The sequence below is a fragment of the Pelophylax lessonae genome (genome assembly GCF_965119305.1).
Source record: "Pelophylax lessonae genome assembly, chromosome: 4".
Classification (NCBI taxonomy): Eukaryota; Metazoa; Chordata; class Amphibia; order Anura; family Ranidae; genus Pelophylax; species Pelophylax lessonae.
Window position 1 is genome coordinate 361,819,167 of NC_138771.1, and position 22,195 is coordinate 361,841,361.

The following is a 22,195-nucleotide window of genomic DNA, read 5'->3' on the forward strand; positions in this document are numbered from 1 at the left end:
GGAGCACCAACATTTCGAAGGGCGCAGTCAGGGAAATCTCCCAAGTAAAAGATTGCTTTCAATCCTCGGATCAAAAAGTTGCAGCAGTGTGCTGCAGTCCCTTCACTGCGTCTGCCAGGTGTCTGTTGTCCGCTGACACTTACTCCTCCTTCTCTGCCTGGGGATTGGCCGTCTGATCATGTTATCCTAAGATGTGGAGGAATCGGTAGGTGTGTACCTGCACCAGTAGGAAGTGACTGGCCGGTCAACTCACTCTGCTATCATCAGTTGTTGCTCTGGGAGGAGAGCTCCGCCCTGGACCCGGAACATACAGGTAACCAGGCCCAGACTTGATATTTTGCAGGCTGGTCATAGATTTGTTGTGTCCACTATGCAAAGTGGTTGAGTAGCCCCAGGGAAGTTGGAAGAGTCTGAAAATGGTTGGTGGAGGAGGAGGAGAAGAAGGCCCTGGGTGGCTGGGGGACAAGGAGAGGGCCCCTGGGGGTTTTCTAGAGGAGGAAAGATCCACAATGACGCCAGAGTCAATTGCCAAGGAAGAGAGTGGAGCTGAGCAAGTCCTGCCTATCTGACATGAAAGCCAAACATGGTGTAGATGGAGCCCTTTGCCCTACACAATGACAGCACCAGAGGTGGAAGGTGAGTGGTAGCGGGTCTTTGACATTATAGAGCATATGGACTCTGTCCATTATTGGTAGTTTTGTTTGGAGTTGTCCTTTAGATGTTTAACTGTGTTGTTTTTGACCCGAGCTGTGAGGGACTGAGGTATGACAGCCCACTATGCTGAGACTTATAGTGCCCTAGAATGTTGAGGACTGAGGAATCCTTAGTCCCTAACAGAGGGCACTACAAGTCTTAGCATAGCAGGCAGTATTTCCTCATTCCCCTACAGAGAGGATTACAAGTCCAAGCAGGTAGCCTTCTGCAGTGGGACTTGTTGTGCCCTTGACTGTGGTGGACTGAGGAAGGGAAGTGTAAGAGGGTCTCTGTAAGCTCAGATGTATGGGGGAGCTTTGGGGAACACAGAGTTCCCTTTTACACCAGAGTCCCCAGCTTCCCCCCTCAAATAATGGTTCCCAAACTCTCCTTATATCAGAGTCTTCACACTTCCCTCTTACAGTGTAGTAAGTCTGGAGACTCCGATGTAAAGGGGGCTCTGTAAAATGTGATTAGAGATTAGAAATTTCTAACATTTTTATTTTCTACTTACGATCCACAATTTTCAGCTGCTCAAAGGGCTCGCTGCCTCGGACTGCATATTGGAGTGTGGCCGTCCTCCTCCTCCCCTTCTTCACCAAAATCACAAGAGGGTGCCGTCCGTCCGCTTTGGCTAGAAGCAGAAGAAAAAAAAAAACATAAAAAATACGAATGTACATAGTAGTATTAAAGGTTGTGAAGAGACACTTGATGGAGGTAGGAAAGGTAGGAGCGAGAGGGAGGGGGGGGGGGGGGTGTTGGTATTAGTGTTGTTGCATAGCTAAACACATGTCCACCTACCCAAAAAATTGTAACCTATCTGGTCACATGTAATGTATATTTTTACTTACCGGAGATTTGCTCCACAGCCTTTAGCAGGAGCCTGGGTGAGCGCCTTTTGGCATCACTCCAGGCCCGCTGCAGATCCACTATATCAGCCTGGAACTGAAATCTCCGCTGCAGCCTCATCCGGAGACGACACATCATCTTGTGCTTTTGGTGAAGATGCGTATAAACTTTATCATACCCCCAGAGGAGGAGGAGCTGTGGAAAGAGCAGTGTATGTTTGAGTCCAAGTATGTCCAAAATAGTACAGTCTTCAAATAACATGCTAGGTCGTCTTTGAGATATTGTAGAACAAAGAATTCCATTTCTGGTGATACATATACATCGATGTCCAAATCTACCTCCATGACATAGGTTGCCCCACACTGGTGATTTCCTCTACATGATATAGCCATTTTCTCAATTGGCCTTTCATGACACACCCAGGGCCGCCATCAGGGGGGACAGGCAGTCACTGTATTTACAACCTTATTGCTGTCCATTTAGCAGGGTGCAAGTAACTTTACACACATGTAGCATAGGTATCAACTTTTGTCACCATGTTAAAAGGACAGCAGTATGGGTAGCATTACAGTGACTGTTATTAGTCCAGGCTCACTAAACTAGCCAATGCTTGGAAAAGCAAGCCATGCAGATTGCTTTTCAGGTCCCTTTTAACACGAGCTGTCTGATTGGGTGTGGCTGTTAATTTTTGACGCAGACCTGATAAGCCCCTCAATTCTCCTTTATGGAGTGTTATATGTAAATGGGATTGCTTCATTTGAGATGCAGATTTAAACTGTGTATGGCCAGGCTGAAGGTACCCAAGTTGATTGGTCGATCACCTGGAGGACAACGTACAACCAGTCTGTCAGATTTTACACACACTTATCGCTAGCATCTCTTGTAGCCACTAGCAATAATCACTGTGTTTTCCTGGCAGGGGCAGCACCAGGAGAACACAATGGCTCCGCAGGAGGGTTTCCCCTGTCTGTGTTGATGGTGGAATCAAGGCAAAATGTTTTTCCTGCAAGCCACGGGACAAACAAAGATATTTTTTTAATGAATCCATGATTTTGCCAAAATGGAAAAAAAAAGATGTTTGCTTTGTATATTCTTAAGTTTGCTACATAACTAGAACATGTAACAGTGTTATATCATTGCAGGAGATTTCCCTTCACTTCCTGTCTTGGTGTCACCAGGACAGGAAGTGAGGGAATCTCCCGTGGGGATACAGCCAGCAATTCTTTCCTTTTATATATACTATGGACATTATAAGGCAACAATTGCAAGCTATTTCCCCACAGTGATATTCCCCTCACTTCCTGTCTTGGTGTCACCAGGACAGGAAGTGAGGGAATCTCCCGTGGGGATACAGCCAGCAATTCTTTCCTTTTATATATACTATGGACATTATAAGGCAACAATTGCAAGCTATTTCCCCACAGTGATATTCCCCTCACTTCCTGTCTTGGTGACACTAAGACAGGAAGTGAGGGAAAATCTCATGCAATGATATCACCCTACTCGAAATTGTAGTTCCGTCTAAAAAGTATACATAAAGTAAGCACTTGGTTTCCAAAGTGGCAAAATTATGGAGGAGTTAAAACCCCATAGTGTGATCGGGTAATCTGACGGTGTGTTCCTACACTCCTCAATGTGTCTGTTCATTAAGCTGTGCTGAATTATCCTTGATTCACAATTCCTGCAAGAGTTGCACATGGTATGTGGGAGATGCAAATTTAAGGTGGCATAATTATCCACACAATCACACATAATCCTTTTTAAAGGTCACCAGCAGAATTTGATGGCATAGTGGTTCACAGCAGTGCCATCATATTCCAGTTAGATCTGTCAATTAACAAAGCAATGGGATCTGGGGGTGTATTTAACTTGCAATGGACACCCCCATTCATTATCATATGGCAGTGTGAGATGGGTCTGTTGGGAATGTGATCCATTGAGACAAGTGATTATACACTCATGTGTTTCTTTTAGAGGTGATTTGTTCAAGGCAATCCTTTGAAGACATGACCATTCCAGATTTTTGTGATCACTGATTCCATCTCAGGTGAACCAATTAGCTGCTGTGTGCAGATCCAGCTTATGATGGTAAGAGTGTCAGACAAGACAAACGGGGCCGAGCTTGCAGTGTGTATGGATGTATGTAAGGCAATAATTTTTTGCATTATGCATTTAGGGAATATAATGTTTCTAATCTTGCATATATGAAAAGGGTCAATACATTTGTCTTTATCTAGATAGATTCCAAAGCGTCAGAGCAATCTGTCACAGATAATTGGGTTTCATTTTGTGTAAAAGTTGAAACGAATCAAATCTATCTATATACAGGCATAGCCCACTTTAAGTACACAATGGGACCAGGGCATGTATGGAAACTGAAAATGTACTTAAAGTGAAGCAATACCTTTTTTCTTTTCTCGATGCATGAAAATACACCAGCTCCATTGTAAATTTTGGCAACATTGACATAGCCTTACTCCCAAACCATGTGGGAGCATGTTAAGGGGATCCAGGACTATGACATGATAGATTACCTAGGCAAGCTGGCCAGCCACAAAATGGATATGGTGTAGTCCTGGGTACCTGGGTACCCTGTCGTTGCTCCCTAAGTTTGTTATCCCTGTCACTTATGGTTTGTGAGCAGTGTCATGGCAAGCTGAACAAGCTGTGTCCTTACTCACGATTGTATATAAAGTGAGTGTACTTAAAGCAGGGTATGCCTATCTATATCTATATAGAAAGTTCAGAGATGTGAACCTGTTCCCTATTATATACACTAATATATGGTATATAACATTCTATAATGTATCTAATGTATATATATTGTATATAATATATACATAGTATATATATTGTCTAATATATATATTTTTTAGATACACATACATACATCTATATATATACACATAATATATATATATACATATAATATATATACATATATATATATATATACATATATATACATATAATATATATATATATACATATATATACATATAATATATATATATATACATATATATACATATAATATATATATATATACATATATATACATATAATATATATATATATATATATACATATAATATATATTAATATATATATATATATATATATATACACATATAATATATATATATATATATATATACATATAATATATATATATATATATACATATAATATATATTAATATATATATATATATATATACACATATAATATATATATATATATATATATATATACATATAATATATATATATATATATATATATATATATATACACACATATAATATATATATATATATATATATACACATATAATATATATATATATATATACATATAATATATATATATATATATATATATACATATAATATATATATATATATATATACACACATACATATATATATATATATATATATATATATAGGGAACAGGTTCACATCTAGGAAGTTTCTATAACAGGAAGCTTCTAGATCACGTCTAATAGGCAGAAAGTGCATGCGCAGATCAGCAGACCAAAAGTTTCTTGCACACCCGCTAGATAAGCGACCCACCCTGCCACCATCCCCCATCCCGCACCCTGCACACTCACACCCCCTCCTTACCTTACACACAAATGCCACGATTTCGTCTGTAAACAGTGCAGGAGCCATGATGCACACTTACGACAGGGCCTGGACAATTTCCGGAAACGTGTGCACGCAGCAAAAGTTTCGTTTCCGGTTTCATGTATAAATGTGAGAACGCGGTTTTGTATATTCGCGAATTCGCGAATAGTGAACATACACAACCATTAAGCAGATTTAACTTAGAAAAAGAAATACAAATACATACATTTGTGGACACCAGAAAACTTTATTTAGACACATGAAGACATTTTCAAAAAAAAATTGGAAACATGCTGTTTATTACATTTGTATTTTTCAAACCAAAACAACCTTTGTACAACATTTAGACCATATACATCGACAAAGAGCCCATAATCAACAGATGCATGTGCAGATTGACAGAATTATGTTAACAGCAATAAATACTTACAGAGAGTCAACACACAACACAGCCAAATCTCACCTCCATAAATAACAAAGGGCCAAAAATGTTACCCATAAAACATGTGACACACAAATATATTGGACCTCTTCGTAGGTCAAATCTTTCCTGATGTCTGAGTGAGCTATATATAATCCAAGCAAACACACCCAGAATGGTAACGCCCAGTCCAAAAATTAACTGTGTGTATCCTGTGTGTTTTGGAGCATGCTCAGTTGCCAAAACAAGGGAAATAGAAATGAGGAATAGAAATGTATGTAGGTGTGTATAGTATATGTGAATTGAAAAAATTCTCTCTTGAAGTTTGCTAGTCATTATTTAGAATGTTTAGATACAGGAATACATACATATATATACAATTACGTGAGAGAGAGAGAAATATATATTTAGGGAAACAATTGAAACACACCTTTTGGGATTTGAGAAGTGAGATTGTGACGATTGACCAGATATGTAAGCCAACAATCTGACTCATCACTCATGAACATCCCTAAATTTGGCGTGGCAATTATATCAGGCGTTCTTATGTGCATTTTGGCTGGCGTTTTCCCAGGCGTTTTGACATGCATTTTTTGGGCAGGCATTGTTATATGAAATCACCTACAAAAGCCCCAAAAACAGACCACAAACACGTACATGTGAACGTAGCCCGTTTGGGGGCGTTTGAGGGGGATTTGTCCAGCTCAAGGATCAGCTCCCAAAACAGGCAAAAAATCCAATCCTATTCAGTTCAATGGCCCCTGTTCCCATGTGAGCATTTTGACGGCATGAGGAAAACACCCAACGCTCACTGAGAAATAGCACAATGATTAGGGAGTCTGCCTTCCTGCTGTAGGTTTGTAAGTTCGAATCCGGAAGGTGCCCTCTGTATGGGCAACACTTGGATATCTCCAATCCTCCAAATGTTGACATCATTAATTTTGTTCATGTTTGAAAAAGGCATGTGTATCAGCAAACTTTTAATCCAAAGACATGAACAAAATACAAAAGATGCCCCATAAAGTCAATATGTAGCAATATTGTGAGCTAAAGCTCTATTTGTTTGTTGGGCATACTTTGCTAATTAGCCAAGTATAAGGGATATATATATATATACCTTCAGTTAAATGTGTAGTAAAATGGTAACACTTGGCCATACCCATATGGAAGAAAAGGTAGTATTTGCAATATATTTCTAAAAACATTCTTTGGAAACACATAAAATATTGTCAAAATTGTGACATTTCCTTGATATGTGTGAAATGCTAATAATCTTTCTTTGAAATATGTTTTACATCTATTTTTTTTCTATCTGACGACCAATTCCCCAATGTAATATTTTGTGGGTTTTTTCAGAGAATGTGGAGGTTCTATATAAACACTGTAGATTTGACTGCTATGATTTCGGAGTTAGCAGGAAAGGTGTATGGAATGTGATGGTGTTTACTAAAGGATCCCTTGTTGGAAGTGTGCATGTTTTTCCAATTCCGCCGGTTTTTGCCATTTTCTATGGGCGAGACAGCGGATTTGCAAGCGGTATTCAAAAAAAAATTGACCCAAAATCGCGCTGGCGAAATTTTTTGAGCCAATTTGACGTTGCGCATGCGCACATTCGCGAGTTCGCAGCTCGCGGCTGGAGGAGCTGTTTAACCTTTCCACACTTTCGCAGATATCTCTCTTTCTAAGTCAGTTTTTGAGATTTTTTAAACGCAAGTCATCTCCAAATTGACTTCCACACCTTCCACAGTGATTTGGGATTTTTGGGGGTACAGGGGAAAATTTGGCTAAACTTTAGTCGAGCTTTTAGCTGGCGTGGTTTTAAGTCGCGCTCTGACCATATTGCATCTTAATGAATCTCACACTAGGCGCTATTTTCCGCCCGCCGTTCTTTGAATGCCAATTTCAGACTTAAATAATCGCCGCTTCGCAAAATCACGCCGAAACGCCAATTCGCCGTACTATGAATCAGGCCCTTAATCTCCAAATACAAAAAACTTTTTCACAGTAAGAGCTGTGAAAATGTGGAATGGACTCCCTCAAAAACTAGTTCTGGCCAGCTCAATAGATTGTTTTAAAAAAAGGGCTGGCTGCATTTCTAAATTGCACAAAATATAAGTGGATAATAACAATCAATATTGTTGATCAAGATCGATAAATACTAGATGTACTTATGTCTTTTTTCAACCAGACTATGTAACAGGGTATGGGTTGGATCGGAGACCTATAAGTAAAAAAGGAAAACTGCAGCAGGAAAAGATCAAGTTCCCTTCCCTGCCAGGCAGGAGCAGAATGAACAAAAAGTACAAGCATCATTTTATGCAACACAGTGCACCACAATACATGGTAGTATTATTGTGCTTTTCATTGCAGTGCAGGAGTGTTGGGGTGCCATTTAAAATGAACTGTACTGCATTGCAGCAATGTGCATAACATGCTTTCTTGTGCTGTGTGAATAGACCCTAGGTTCATATTTGATTGCTCAGGGTTACTGCATTTTGTGCATTGTTACTCTTCTTTGTACTGAATATACAGAAGGAAGAGGCAAAAACTCATAGTATTCATCCTTACAATACTGCAAGGTAAATATAATGAAAAAGTTTCCCCCTAATTTCTATGTGTCTTCTTCTCCAGTTCTATCTTAGAAGCTTTAAATTTCAACCATCCATTCAGAGAAGATCAGTTCCTGGTTTCTCTGTAATAAACCAGTGAGGAGCAAGAAACCATAGCTCAAAATCACTTTTCACTGGTAGGCAATTTGGAAATAGCTGTAAGGAGGTTTTCTCTATGCAGAACTACCATAAAAAATGAAGATAAAGCTTCATACTCTTGATTCATCGGAAATAGCTAATGTATGCTGCACAATTATGACTTTAGAAGTGCTATGTAATTTTAGTGATATTATTATCAGCTGTAATATATTGAATACATAATGCATATACTTACCCATGTTGATAATATACCGAATTGCACCATGACCCAGAGTGTCATACAGTGGAACGACCACCATGGAGTATGTGTAGCAGGCGAGTTCAGAGATGATCCACTGCAGAGACAAACATATCTCTCTTTTCCAGCCACAGTATGACATTTTTAAAATATGCTGCTATCTAGCACCAATCTTTATAATACCTCTGGGCGGTTCTGGGCAAAAACCCCAATGAACTGATCTGTTGAAGCCTTGCATCCCTGATGTATTAATCCTGATCCTAACCATTCTGCTCTGTTTGACACCTGTCAAGAATTCAGAAAAACACAGTCAACATAGTTAATAAAAGACCACATTTTCACTGACCGAAACAATGCCATTTATATTTCTATCATACAGATTTATTTATTTATTTTAAAAAGAACAATAGAAAGATCATTGTTTTTATTCCATTGATGCCTGTTCACGTTAATGCAACTCAGCATGGGGTGATTTTGCAAAAGTTTCCTGTACTACTTTGGTATGATTCCAGCGCAATTTTGGCTCTACAGAATATGCAAACCACCTCAAAGTAGCATCACCTACAGCCTCATACTAAGAACTGGAAGCCGGGAGGACTGACTCCCAATAACATAATCATTGTGGTTATTTGTGATTGGCAATCACAGTGATCAATCTGGTATCTTACAAGAAACATTTTCGTGCTTGTCCGATCGGATAATATCAGATGAACTGTAGTGATTGGCTCTCGAATAGCTCTGTACAGACGATCTGATTATCATATAATCGCTTAGAAAGCAGTACTTTTTGTCCGATTTTTGGATCGTGTGTAAGGCCCATATCGCATTTAAGTCAAAGTCCAAGTCACAGTTTATAAACAGCTACAGCAGCAGTTTTTTTTCTTTTGGAAAAAATTTTACTTAACCCCTTTCTGCTGACAGTATGCATATGTGTGGTGGCCTTATTGGACTGGGATTTTTCCCGTGGGGGCCTCATATATACATATCTGTCATATATGCTGCACAGCGCGCTCCCAGCAAAGAGACGGGGGGGGGGGTCTCGGGTCCCATACTAATGATCAGGACCGGGAGCTCCCATGATAGCCTCTGATTGGCTATCACAGTGATCAGTCACTGTGAAGCCCACCCCTGTATTGACTTTCTTTCTGAATGTAGGGGAAAGATACATTGTATCTCTCTCTCCTTGCAGGAAGAAAGAAATAAACACAACTGTGTGTAAAAATAAAATAAAAAATAAAGGAAAAAACAACTAGATCAAGGTTTGATCTAGGTCAGTGACAGGGTTAGTGTTTGGGTCAAGGTCAGGGTCAGCGATCAAGGTCAGGGTCAGGGCAGGATAAAAAGCGAAAACAAATTTTTTATTTAGTATTAGTACCAGTTAGTGGCAGTGTGTTTTTGGTAGGATTAAAAAAAGCAAAATGCACACAATTGTTTCTTGGCTGTACTATGAGTACATACAACAACTAACAGACATATGTGGAGTCGCTGTGATTGTCTGGAGCAGGAGAATTTATTTTGGGTTGTTCTTTGGTAGTAGGTTAAGGTAGTAGCAAAAAAAGTACAGTTACATTTTAAAAATGCTTATTTTTTTTACTATTTTGGGCCAATTTTCCTTTGCTAATAAAAAAAATCAGGAGATATCCATTACCATGTACCACCAAATAAAAGCTCTTTTTTTTTCCTGAAAAAAACAAGCTATAATCCACCTGGATGCACAAAGTAGTTATGTACGGTGTTACTAACACGTCAAAGTTGAAAAATTGTGCTAAGGCATTAACATTAACCGCAAAAGGGTTAAATAAAAGCTGGTATTTGTAAGACCACTCATGTCAGTGGTAAATTATTTGTCTCAACCCTCTAAATGCTACATCTGCAAGACAGCTTGTTCTTTTGAAATACAGCAGACTTACTTGGCTAGATCATCAGGTAAAAATAAAGGAAAGAAAGCCTATAAATAAAAGCTAATGCCACCACCACATTTAAGAATCGGTAAGCTGCAATAAAATACAAATTTGCTTTTGGGTTTAATACCACCAAGCAGCATAGCTAGGTCACACCCCAGCCTGCGAATTGGTAGTGAAGGAGGAGAAGCACACTGATGAGCTCATCCCTCTTCTCTCTCTGGTCTTCTGTAGATTAACTGCAGCATTAATGCTGGCTCCTCCATCTCCTAGCTGTACTATGCAAAGGACTACAAGAGGCTGATGCTGAGAAAAATTTGAGTACATATAACTTTAATTATGTTTTTAAATGAATGCATAACTGAATTTATTGGTGATTTTTTTATCTGCCTGGGGCTTTGCTTTGATAAAGACGCCTCATTATATATGTATGTGTAAATCACATTTGTTGATACTCTATAATGCATATTTATTAGAGCTACTGTACATTTTGTAGATTGTGTGCACTTTCTATGTATTCTTTTGTGCTGCAGTGTTTATTTTTTATCTGGCCTTGTGTTTCTCTGTAAGAGCCGGTCCACACTAGCGCAACTTGTCAGGCGACTTGTCAGCCTGACAAGTCTCGCTCCCTCACGGTCCATTGACCGCTACAGGACCCGTTCTAATAGGAGCGACACAAGTCGCCCTGTACTACTTTGGGGCGACCTCGGAGTGACTTGCATAGACTTCCATTATGTGAAGTCCCTGCAAGTCGCTCTGAAGTCGTGGTGCATGGTAATGCACAAGTCGCCCCTGAAGTAGTAAGGAGTCGTGTCGCCTTAGTGTGAACCGACTCTAAGGCTTCTTGCACACTGCAGCTTACTGAGCTAAAATATAGCCCATTAATTGTAATGTGCCTATGCCAGGGCTTGACATTTTTTCTTTGAATCTAGGAGCCAGCTAAAAAAGTTAGGAGCCAGCATTTAAAATCAGCTGCTCGGCGCCCAGAAAAAAAAGAAAGCAAGATAGAGAAATAAAAGAGAAAGAAATGGTAAGAGGAGAAAAAAAAGAAAGAGAAAAGGAAAAAAAAAAGAGGAGAGGGAGGTAGAGAAGGGGAGATAGAGGTGGGGGTGGGGTAGGAGAAGAGGAGAGCAAGAGGGGGATAGAAGGTGGGGGGGGGGGGAGAGAGAAGGAAAGAGAGGGGAGGGGGAGAGAGGGAAGAAGATAGAGGTGGGAGGGATAGAGTGAAAGTCTCAGGCAGATGTGTATATGTACAATGAGGTCCCCTCAGCTCTATGGTGTGTACAAAGGAATCCTCCAGAAGTGTGGCACTCTCCCACCTCTACCTTCCTCACACCCAGAAAATGGCCTGCTCTGCTCCCCCGTACACTTGTCTATGGGGGAGTCTCCCACACCTGGCCAATTAACCACTTAAGGACCGAGCCTATTTTTGACACATGTTGTTCACAAGTTAAATATTTTTTGCTAGAAAACTAATTAGAACCCCCAAACATTATATATATAACGGAATTTTTGTAAAATCTTACCTGTAAAATTCCTTTCTCTGAGTCCTCCGACAGTCGCCGCCTCTTCATATTCGTCACATATGGGGTATTAGACTTTGCTCCGAAGGAGTAGCTAGGCAACAGAATATGTTAACATTAAAGCTTTTAACATATCCCACCCTCAAGGGGTGGTCCCCTCAGTCAATACCCTCCTACTTCCTGCAACCATATCTCAGTTTTAGTGGAATAGCAGTAGAGTATACAACCAAACCCCAAAAGAGGGGCGGGGGCGGCGACTGTCGGAGGACTCAGTGAAAGGAATTTTACAGGTAAGATTTTACAAAAATTCAGTTTTCTCTTACGTCCTCCCACAGTCGCCGCCTCTTCATATTCGTCACATATGGGGACGTCCCAAAGCAGTGCAAACATGAGGGGTGGGAAACGCATCCGCGCCGAAAAGGCAACGCAGTCTCCGCATCAAAGAAAGGAACCTTACCAAAGGAAGGAACCCAGCTGGGCAACAGGAAAAAATAGGTGCTCAACAGGAGCAACAACCCAGGAAAAGACAAATAACCAGGGGATAAAAAACTTATCCCAACAGCCAGAGGTCCCCACAAGGGACCCTAGGGAATCGCCGCACTAAGAACCTTGCGGCCAAAGGAAGCATCCGCAGATGCCTGAACATCTACTTTGTAGAATTTTGTGAAAGTGTGCACGGTCGACCAAGTCGCCGCCTTACACACCTGGGCTACAGAAGCCCCATGACGACAGGCCCAAGACGTACTCAGAGATCTAGTAGAGTGCGCCTTCACAGGCACAGGGGGAACCTTCCCCTGCAAAGCATAGGCCTGTTCAATGGTCTGCCTGATCCATTTTGCGATGGTAGAGGCCGACGCCGCCATGCCCTTCCGAGGACCCTCTGGAAGAACAAACAAGGAATCCGTCTTTCGAAAAGACTCAGTCGATTTAAGGTAAACCCTTACCGCCCGAACAACATCCAGAGAATGTAATCTCACCTCCTTTGGATGTTTAGGCTTCGCGCACAGCGAAGGCAAGACAATATCCTCATTAAGATGGAATTCCGAAACTCGTTTCGGAAGAAAAGAAGGATTAGGTCGCAAGACCACCTTATCCAAATGAACAATCAGATACGGAGACTTGCAGGACAAAGCTGCCAGCTCCGACACTCTGCGAGCCGAAGTGATCGCCACCAAAAAGGCGACCTTTTTGGACAACATGGACAACGAGATCTCCCTGATCTGTTCAAAAGGAGCACGTTGCAACACAGACAGAACGAGATTCAAGTCCCAAGGGGGCAAAGGATCCCTCCTAGGAGGAACCAGATGCCGCACACCCTGAACAAAAGTGCCAACCAAGGAGTTGGAAGCCACGGGACGTTGAAAACAGAACGGCCAGCGCAGACACCTGACCCTTTATCGTAGCCAGCACCAAACGCTGATCGACACCCGTTTGAAGGAAGGACAGCACTCGGGAAACCGAGTACGTGCGGGGTGAAAACCCCCTGGACTCACACCAGGCAAAATAGGCCTTCCAAGTACGGTAATAAACCTTCCCCGAGGAAGACTTCCTCGCGTTGATCAAAGTATGAACGACCTCTGGGGAGAGACCCTTCTCCTTCAGGACCTCGGTCTCAACAGCCAGGCCGTCAAAGCCAGCGACTGTAAAGCAGGATGGTATATCGGTCCTTGAGACAGGAGATCGTCTCGAAGAGGCAGACGCCAGGGGGCGTCGACCGCCAGATTCACGAGGTCTGCGTACCAGGACCGGCGAGGCCAGTCCGGTGCCACAAGAATCACCGTGCTGCGTTCCGAGTGTAACCTGCGAAGGAACCTGGACAGCAACTGAATCGGTGGAAACGCGTACATCAGCCTGTACTGATGCCACGGGGCCACTAACGCGTCCGACACGTCTGCCCCAGGGTCGCGCATCCTTGCCACGAACCTTCTCACCTTGTTGTTGAGACGAGACGCGAATAGGTCCACATCTGGAAGACCCCACTTCGCGCACAACATCTGGAAGACAGCCGGGTGGAGAGACCATTCCCCCTGATCCAGGGTCTGGCGACTCAGATAGTCCGCCTGCCAGTTCTCCACCCCCGGAATGTGAACCGCCGTTATCGCCGGGACATGAGTCTCGGCCCAAGACAGGATGTCGGCCACTTCTCGAGCCGCTCGGGCACTCCTGGTGCCCCCTTGGTGGTTGATGTAGGCCACCGCCGTGGCATTGTCCGTCTGCACCCGAACCGGGCAGCCCTGCAGCCGGTCCGTCCAGCGATGAAGACAGAGACTTATCGCACGCAATTCCAGAATGTTGATCGGAAGGGAAGACTCCCCCTCCGACCAAGTTCCCTGGGCGGACAGAACGCCCAGAACACCACCCCAGCCCGACAGGCTGGCATCCATGGTGATCACCGTCCACGAGATAGGACGAAACGACTTGCCCCCGGACACCATCGGGGACTGGAGCCACCACAGAAGGTCTCTTCTGGTGCGATGACTCAACGAGATTTGAAGATCCAGAGATTGAGGTCGCCCGTCCCACATGGACAGGATCTCCGCTTGGAGACCCCGCGTGTGAAACTGGGCGAAGGGAATCGCCTCGAAGACCGAGACCATCAATCCCAGACATCTCATGCACGTCCGCAGAGACGAGTGCGGAACGTCCCTGAGGGACCTGACTTCCTCCTGAAGAGTTCTGAGTTTGTCTTCCGGCAGGAAGACCTTCGCCTGCACCGAGTCCAGAATCATTCCCAGGTAGGGAAGACGAACCGACGGACTCAGTGTCGACTTTGGAAAATTTATCGTCCAACCAAACTCCTGCAGAGTTTGCATCGTGACAGACAGGTCCTTCTCCAAACCCTGGCTGGTCGCAGACCGAACCAGAATGTCGTCCAGATACCCCAGGACAGAAATGCCCTGGGCCCTCAATGATGCCAGAACCGGTGCAAGCACCTTGGTGAAGACCCGCGGAGCCGAGGCGAGACCAAAAGGCAACGCCACGAACTGGTAGTGGTCCTCCGCAATGGCAAATCGAAGGTACCTCTGGTGACCCTCGAAAATGGGGATGTGAAGATACGCATCCTTCAAATCGATGGAGGCCATGAATTCCCCCGGAACCAGGGCAGCCACCACCGACCGCAGGGATTCCATGCGGAACTTGCGAACCCGCACAGAGCGGTTCAGAGCCTTCAAGTCCAGAATTGGACGAACCTTGCCCTCCTTTCTAGGCACGGTGAACAGATTGGAATAAAACCCCCGAAATCTGTCCCGATGAGGCACCGGAACTACCACTCCCTGAGCCCTCAGGTCCCGCACCGCCAGGTGCAGGTCCCGTAAACGCTCTGGAGACAGTTGAAGATTTGAGGGAAAAAATCTGCTCTCCGGCCGAGAGAGAAACTCGATCTTGTAACCAGATCGAACGATCTCCTGAACCCATCTGTCCCGCACGCGGGCCAACCAGGGCTGAAGAAAACCGAGCAAGCGTCCCCCCACCCCAAAACTGGGTGAGGGCGCCCCTTCAGGCCGCACTGTTATGGGCAGCGGATCCGGATTGACCGGACTTCTGTTTTCCAGACCAGGGCTTCTTCTGAGAGCCTTGACCTTTGAACGGGTTGCCCTTGTAGTGCGACCGAAAGGCACGAAAGGACCCCTGAGGGGGCCGAAAATTAGCATGCTTCTTCCCAGAAGCCCCCTTAGCCTTGGGGAAATGGGGCAAGAGAGTGCTCTTACCTCCGGTGATCCCCTTAATCAACACATCCAAGGACTCCCCAAAAAGGCGAGACCCATCATAAGGCAGATTGGCTAAGGTCTTACGTGAAGACTAGTCCACCGACCAACATTTCAACCAAACCAGGCGGCGAGACAACACCGCCACGCTGTGCACACGTGCAGCCAACGGGACTAGGTCCAAGTCCGCATCACACAGATACATGACACCCTGGTGGATTTGATCCACCATATCCAGGGTCGCTGGCGAGGCCGAATCGGCCACTAGGACGCGCCTAAGCATCTGCGTCCAACTTGCGACCGCCTGGGCCGCCATGAGAGAGACAAACAGAGCCTTAAGCATAGAACCCGTAACAGAATAAGTATGACGGGCAAGAGACTCCAATCTCCTATCCGTGGCATCACGGAACACAGGGGAATCCTCTGCAGGAATTGCAGTGGATTTGTTTAAAACCGCAATTGCGTGATCCACTGGGGGTGGCACACACCACCTTTCATCAGTGGAAGGCGAGAAAGGATAACGCAGCTTGAACCTACTTGGTACAGCAAAAGGTTTGCGCAGATTGCGCCATTGTTCCTTAACAGCGCGCTGAAAATCATCATTGCAGGGAAAAACCTGCGGCGTCCTGCGTTTTCTCTGCGTCCCATAAGCCGCCAAGGCAGCGGGGGGACACACTTCATCCTGCAAACGCAGCGTTTGTTTTATGGAAGCAATCAATTCATCCATGATTGCAAGCTCTTCAGGCGAGCCAGGGGGAGAATTATCAACCCCTTCAACTTCAGCCTCCACCTCGGACCCCACTAGATCCAGGGAGGAGCGGGACCCCGATAAGGAGGCCCCCGCCATAACAACCCCATCACCTTCACCCTCAGAATCAGAGGAAAGAGCAACTCTGGGTCTTTTAGTAGATTTAGCAGCCACCAGCATCTGCACCTGAGCAGCAAGGCCAGCCACAATAGTGGCTAAATCCCCCCCTGGGGGGGAAACAGCGGTCCCCTGGCTTTCCACCAAGGCGGTAGGAAATTTGCCCTCCTGAGAATCCATTGCCCCTATAACAAATGCCGGATAATAAAGGGTTAACTGCCCCTTTAACACGCGCAGCGAGCGCAGCCCACCGCACCACACACAAGCACAATGAGACCCCCACAGGGACAATAAAACTGACACAGGCAATGGATAGGAAGGATATAACCTGAGGAGACCCTCGCCGCTGCTGCTGCCTCGATCGGTGTTCCTGGAGAAGAGGAAGTGATGCTGCCAGGGCGCTCTATGAAAGCCTATGGGAGGCTACAAGAAAATGGCCGCCATGCATTTAGAACATGCGGCCGGAGCGAGTGTAGGCAAAATGGCGCCGTTTGGCGCCGAAACCGCCGCTCCACAGTACAGTAATGCACACATGTCTGTGTATAAAAAAACATTTCAGATCGCCACAGCGATCGCCGTATAATGCCCAAACATGCCACAAAACATGCCCCACAGCACACAGCTTCTCACACTGACAAGGCTGACACACACAGTGTCACACAGCTCCCCCCCCCCCCCTTGCAGCCCACAGCATGCAGCCGAGAGATAGGGAGACAAACAGTGTGAATAGAGGCAGGTTACACAGTCCCAGACTGACACCCCCCCAGACAGACAGGTCCCCACATAAATACACTTACCTCACAGTGGCGTGGGGGACCCGCACAGGCGAACAAGCCGCTGCACATGAGGCAGGGAGAGTCGCATACAAGACGCACAGAATGGGGGTTAAGAAACCGCACAGCGTCCAGTGAGGTAGCCACCTCACCAATCATCCCTGCACCGAACAGGGATGGGTCGTTCACTGTGCCAGGAGCGTTACCTGGCTGAACGCTCGATGGCAGGCTGGGAAGCCACTGACCCACGACCTGCGACCAGGGGGATCAGCCCGAGACCCAGCCCGCATGATCCTCTTCATCCGAAGAACTAACTAAAGCTGACAAAAAGAACAGCTAAGTAAAGGTAGAGAGAAAACTCAAACAAAAAATCAAAAAAGAAGAAAGAGTCTGGGGCACAAAGCCCCAGCACAGAGAGAGCCAGCCACTCCTGACAAGCTAGACATTAAAACTGAGATATGGTTGCAGGAAGTAGTGGGATATGTTAAAAGCTTTAATGTTAACATATTCTGTTGCCTAGCTACTCCTTCGGAGCAAAGTCTAATACCCCATATGTGACGAATATGAAGAGGCGGCGACTGTCGGAGGACGTAAGAGAAATATATATTTTTTAGCAAAGACTCTGGAGAATACAATTGGCGGTCATTGAAATATTTTTTTGTCACGCAGTATTTGCGCAGCGGTCTTTCAAACGCCATTTTTTTGGGAAATATTACGAAAAATTACATTTCACTGCATTTAAAAAAAATGAAACAGTTAAGTTAGCCCATTTTTTTTGTATATTGTGAAAGATGATGCCACGCCGAGTAAATAGATACCCAACATGTTACGGTTTAAAATTGAACACACCCACAGAATGGCGACAAACTACGGTCAATAAAAATCTCCATAGGCGACACTTTAAAAATTTTTAATGGTTACCAGTTTAGAGTTAGAGAGTAGCTCTTTTTTAAAATTATTGCTCTCGCTCTGGCAATCGCGGTGATACCTCACATGTGTGGTTTGAACAGCGATTTATTTTACGGGCGTGACTTCCGTATACTTTTTCTTTCATGCGCAAACTTACAGCGACGGGGGCGGCTACATTTTTTTTTTCTATTTATTTTATTTATTTTTTTAAGTGTAGCACAGGTTTTTTTAAAACAAAAAAAATCTGATCACTTTTATTGCTGTCACAAGCAATGTAAACATCCCTTGTGACAGCAATAGGCAATGACAGGTACTCTTTATGGAGGGATCGGGGGTCTTAAAGACCCTAGACCCCTTCACTACACTCCCATGTATTCAAAATGCCGAAAACAGCATTTTTGAATACTGTCACTTTTTAAATTTGGCGCCTTTAGCAGCCGAGTAACCCGGACATGACATCATGGACGCCGTCTCCGGGTTACGTCATTGGAGACCTGATCGAAGCCACATCCGGCTTCGATCGGGACTCCAACCAGCCAGCAGACTTCTTATGAACCGAGAAGAAGGGCCCAAATCTACGATGAGGTTCCTTGCCCTTAGTAGCCTGCGGAAGAAAAGTACTCTTTCCCCCTGTGGGACCTTTAATGATGTCATCCAGGGTAGCCCCAAACAGGCGATCTCCTTGAAAGGGGAGATCAGTCAAGGGAGCCACATTCAAAGAGGCATCACAGATAAACATCAGCCCCTGGACCAGCTGGTCCACCAGCTCAGCAAAGGCACGGCGTAAAAGCTTAGCCCACTCAGTCAGAGTTTGCGACACCAGGGCAATGGTGAATACCGGCCTCAGTGCTGAACATGCCAGAGTGTACATATTGCAGGCCACAGCCTCCCAACTTCCTATCAGCCAGATCCATAAAGGCCAGGGACTCTTCAACTGGAAGGGGGGTAGGATGGGGAACAGATAAAAAGGGGGGTGCGAGACGGGAAGAAGTGGAACCCGGGGGTCTGACAGTCCCATGGAGGGGTCCACATCCACCCCAAAACCCTCCAGGGGAAGAGGGGGGACAGCTACTCACCATACCAGAAACCAGGCATGCACTGCTCCAGACAGAACCCCTCACTATTGAAATAGGGGAACTGGAGCAACGCTGCGACTCGGGCCTAGACCCATTCGTATGCGACTTCGCAAGGATCTAGATTATCCAGCCCGTCGCCCAGTCCGGCAGTTGATTGTAGATCTCACAGGAAAAATCCAGGAGAAAAAAATTCTATCCAAAAAGAAAAAATTGCCAGGACCAGAGATCCCAGTAAGGAACAAGGTCCTTACTCCTGACTAGGCAGAAAAAAAACTGAGTACCTATAGCAGGGAGAGGGAGTATACCCCCTGGGACTGCCCATAGGCGTAGCGAGATTCTTTTTCTGCCTAGTGTCCTACTCCTGTAGGAGGCAGTATAACCCAATGGTTATGAAGATCAGGAGATGTCTCCGTCAATGAATGAAATTGAAAAATGTTTTGCCTATAGTTCAACTTTAATAAAAAATTTTGTGCAACGTTATCATCCACTTTAGCGGCTAATTGTCTTTAATGCAGCATAGGTTATACTCCAATGGTGTGCAGCCCAAAACAGTGCGTGGGCCACACTTATGTCTGTAAGTTGAGTGGGGGCAATACCTAATATCCACTATTTTGAATACAAAAATATCAGGAGGCAAGCATATGTATTGTAAGCCGGAAGATAACTGTATACAACTGGGATAACTCCTCTCCGGGAAGCTCCATCCTTAGTGGCCCTTCCACTCACCTGCCTACTGCCACTTGTGATGATAATGAGGTCTGAGTGCCCCAAAACTGTGCAAGCAAATGCAGGGCAGCCTTGCTGTTTCAATATTCACAGACAAGCAGTGACATTTATTTAGAATAGGAGACACAGAGCCAGCCACTCACTCTGAAAATAAATAACCCCAGGAATGCATCATCGGGGGTTGTGGTACACAATTTTTTTTTAGCAAGCTCATAAACCCTACTTAGCCTGTGCCTGTTAATAACGAAATCTTAAAAATAACTAATTGAATGGTTTAACATAGCTGGAATAAAGATAGATAGATAGATAGATAGATAGATAGATAGATAGATAGATAGATAGATAGATAGATAGATAGATAGATAGATAGATAGATAGATAGATAGATAGATAGATAGATAGATAGATAGATAGATAGACAGACATACCCCCCAAAGGTCCCTGATTCGCCGGGATTGTCCCGGAAAATGGTCCGTATCCCGGGGTCCTGGCGAATCAGGGCTGAGTCCCCGCACCGCAGCGAGCAATATAGCAGCCGCTCTCTCTTCTCAGCTGCCTGTAACATGCAGAGAGAGAGAGCGGAGTGCTCTGAGCCCGCCCCTCCTCCTTCCTGTGTTTTCCTGTACACAGAGGAGGAGCAGGGGAGCGAGCTGCCACAACGGTCCTCTGATCTGAGGTCTGTCATTTCAAGCATGGGAAGGGGGTGAATGTAGCTGAGGGGGGATGTAGCTAGGGGGGGTGGATGGAGCTGGGGGAGGGATGTAGCTGGGGGGGTGGATGTAGCTGGGGGGGTGGATTGACCTGGGGGAGGGTTTTATCCGGGGGGGTATGGAGCTGGGGTGGGCATTAGGGGTGTATGGAGCTTGGGGGGTGGAGCTTTGTTGGGTATTTGGGGTATATGGAGCTGGGGTGGGTGTTTGGGTGGGATGAATAGAGCTGGGATGGGAGGTTGGGAAGGGGGTGAATAGAGCTGAGGGAGGGATGTAGTTAGGGGAGGGGTGTATGAAGCTGGGGTGGGCATTTGGGGGTATGGAGCTAGGGGAGGGATGTAGCTAAGGGGGGTGTATGGAGCTGGGGTGGGCATTTGGGGTATATGGAGCTGGGGGGTGGATGGCACTGGGGGGTAGATGGAGCTTTGTTGGGCATTTGGGGTATATGGAGCTGGGGTGGGTGTTTGGGATGGATAGAGCTGGGACGGGAGGTTGGTATAGGGGGTGAATGTAGCTGAGCGGGGGGGGGGGGTGGATGGAGCTGGGGGAGGGATGTAGCTAGGGGAGGGGTGTATGGAGCTGGGGTGGGCATTTGGGGTGGATGGAGCTGGGGTGAGCACTTGGGGTGTATGGAGCTGGGAGGGGGGGGGTAGATGGAGCTGGGTGGTAGATGGAGCTTTGTTGGGCATTTCATGTAAATGGTGCTGGGGTGGGTGTTTGGGATGGATAGAGCTGGGATGGGAAGGGGGTGAATGTAGCTGGGGGGATGTAGCTTGGGGGGGGTGGAGTTGGGGGAGGGATGTAGCGGGGGGGGTGTATGGAGCTGGGGTGGGCATTTGGGGTGTATGGAGCTGGGGGGGGGGTTTATGGAGCTGGGGTGGGCATTTGGGGTGTATAGAGCTGGTGGGGGGGTGGATGGAGCTGGGGTGGCCATTTGGGTGTATAGAGCTGGGGGGGTGGATGTAGCTGGGGTGGGCATTTGGGTTGGATAGAGCTGGTGGGGGGGTGGATGTAGCTGGGGTGGGCATTTGGGGTGTATAGAGCTGGGGGGGGTGGATGGAGCTGGGGTGGGTATTTGGGGTGGATAGAGCTGGGGGGTGGATGGTGCCGAGTCCGACCCCTGCATTCTGTAAAATTAATACTCCTGTCTCCTGCATTCTGTACATTACACACTCCTGTCCCCTGTATTTTATACATTACACACTCCTGTGCCCTGTACATTACACAGTCCTGTCCCCTGTACTCTGTACATTACACACTCCTGTCCCCTGTAATCTGTACATTACACACTCCTGTCCCCTGTACTCTGTACATTTCATACTCCTGTCTCCTGCATTCTGTACATTACACACTCCTGTCCCCTGTACATTACACACTCCTGTCTCCGGCATTTTGTACATTACACACTCCTGTCCCCTGTATTCTGTACATTACACTCTCCTGCACTATATACACAATACTGTAC

The 22,195-nt window shown here is 45.4% G+C and overlaps 1 protein-coding gene across 2 annotated transcripts in view; it reads right to left on the reverse strand.

The window, feature by feature from the left end:
- LOC309553519 (long-chain-fatty-acid--CoA ligase 6-like) overlaps positions 1–22,195 on the reverse strand; it is a 351,689-nt gene that overhangs the window by 94,238 nt on the left and 235,256 nt on the right. For both annotated transcript variants that reach the window (XM_082254765.1, XM_082254764.1), the window contains exons 5-6: positions 8,724–8,825; positions 8,538–8,637 (exon numbers count right to left, since the gene is read on the reverse strand). In XM_082254765.1, coding sequence (XP_082110891.1) covers positions 8,538–8,637; positions 8,724–8,825 — 202 coding nt within the window. The remainder of the gene's footprint in view (positions 1–8,537; positions 8,638–8,723; positions 8,826–22,195) is intronic.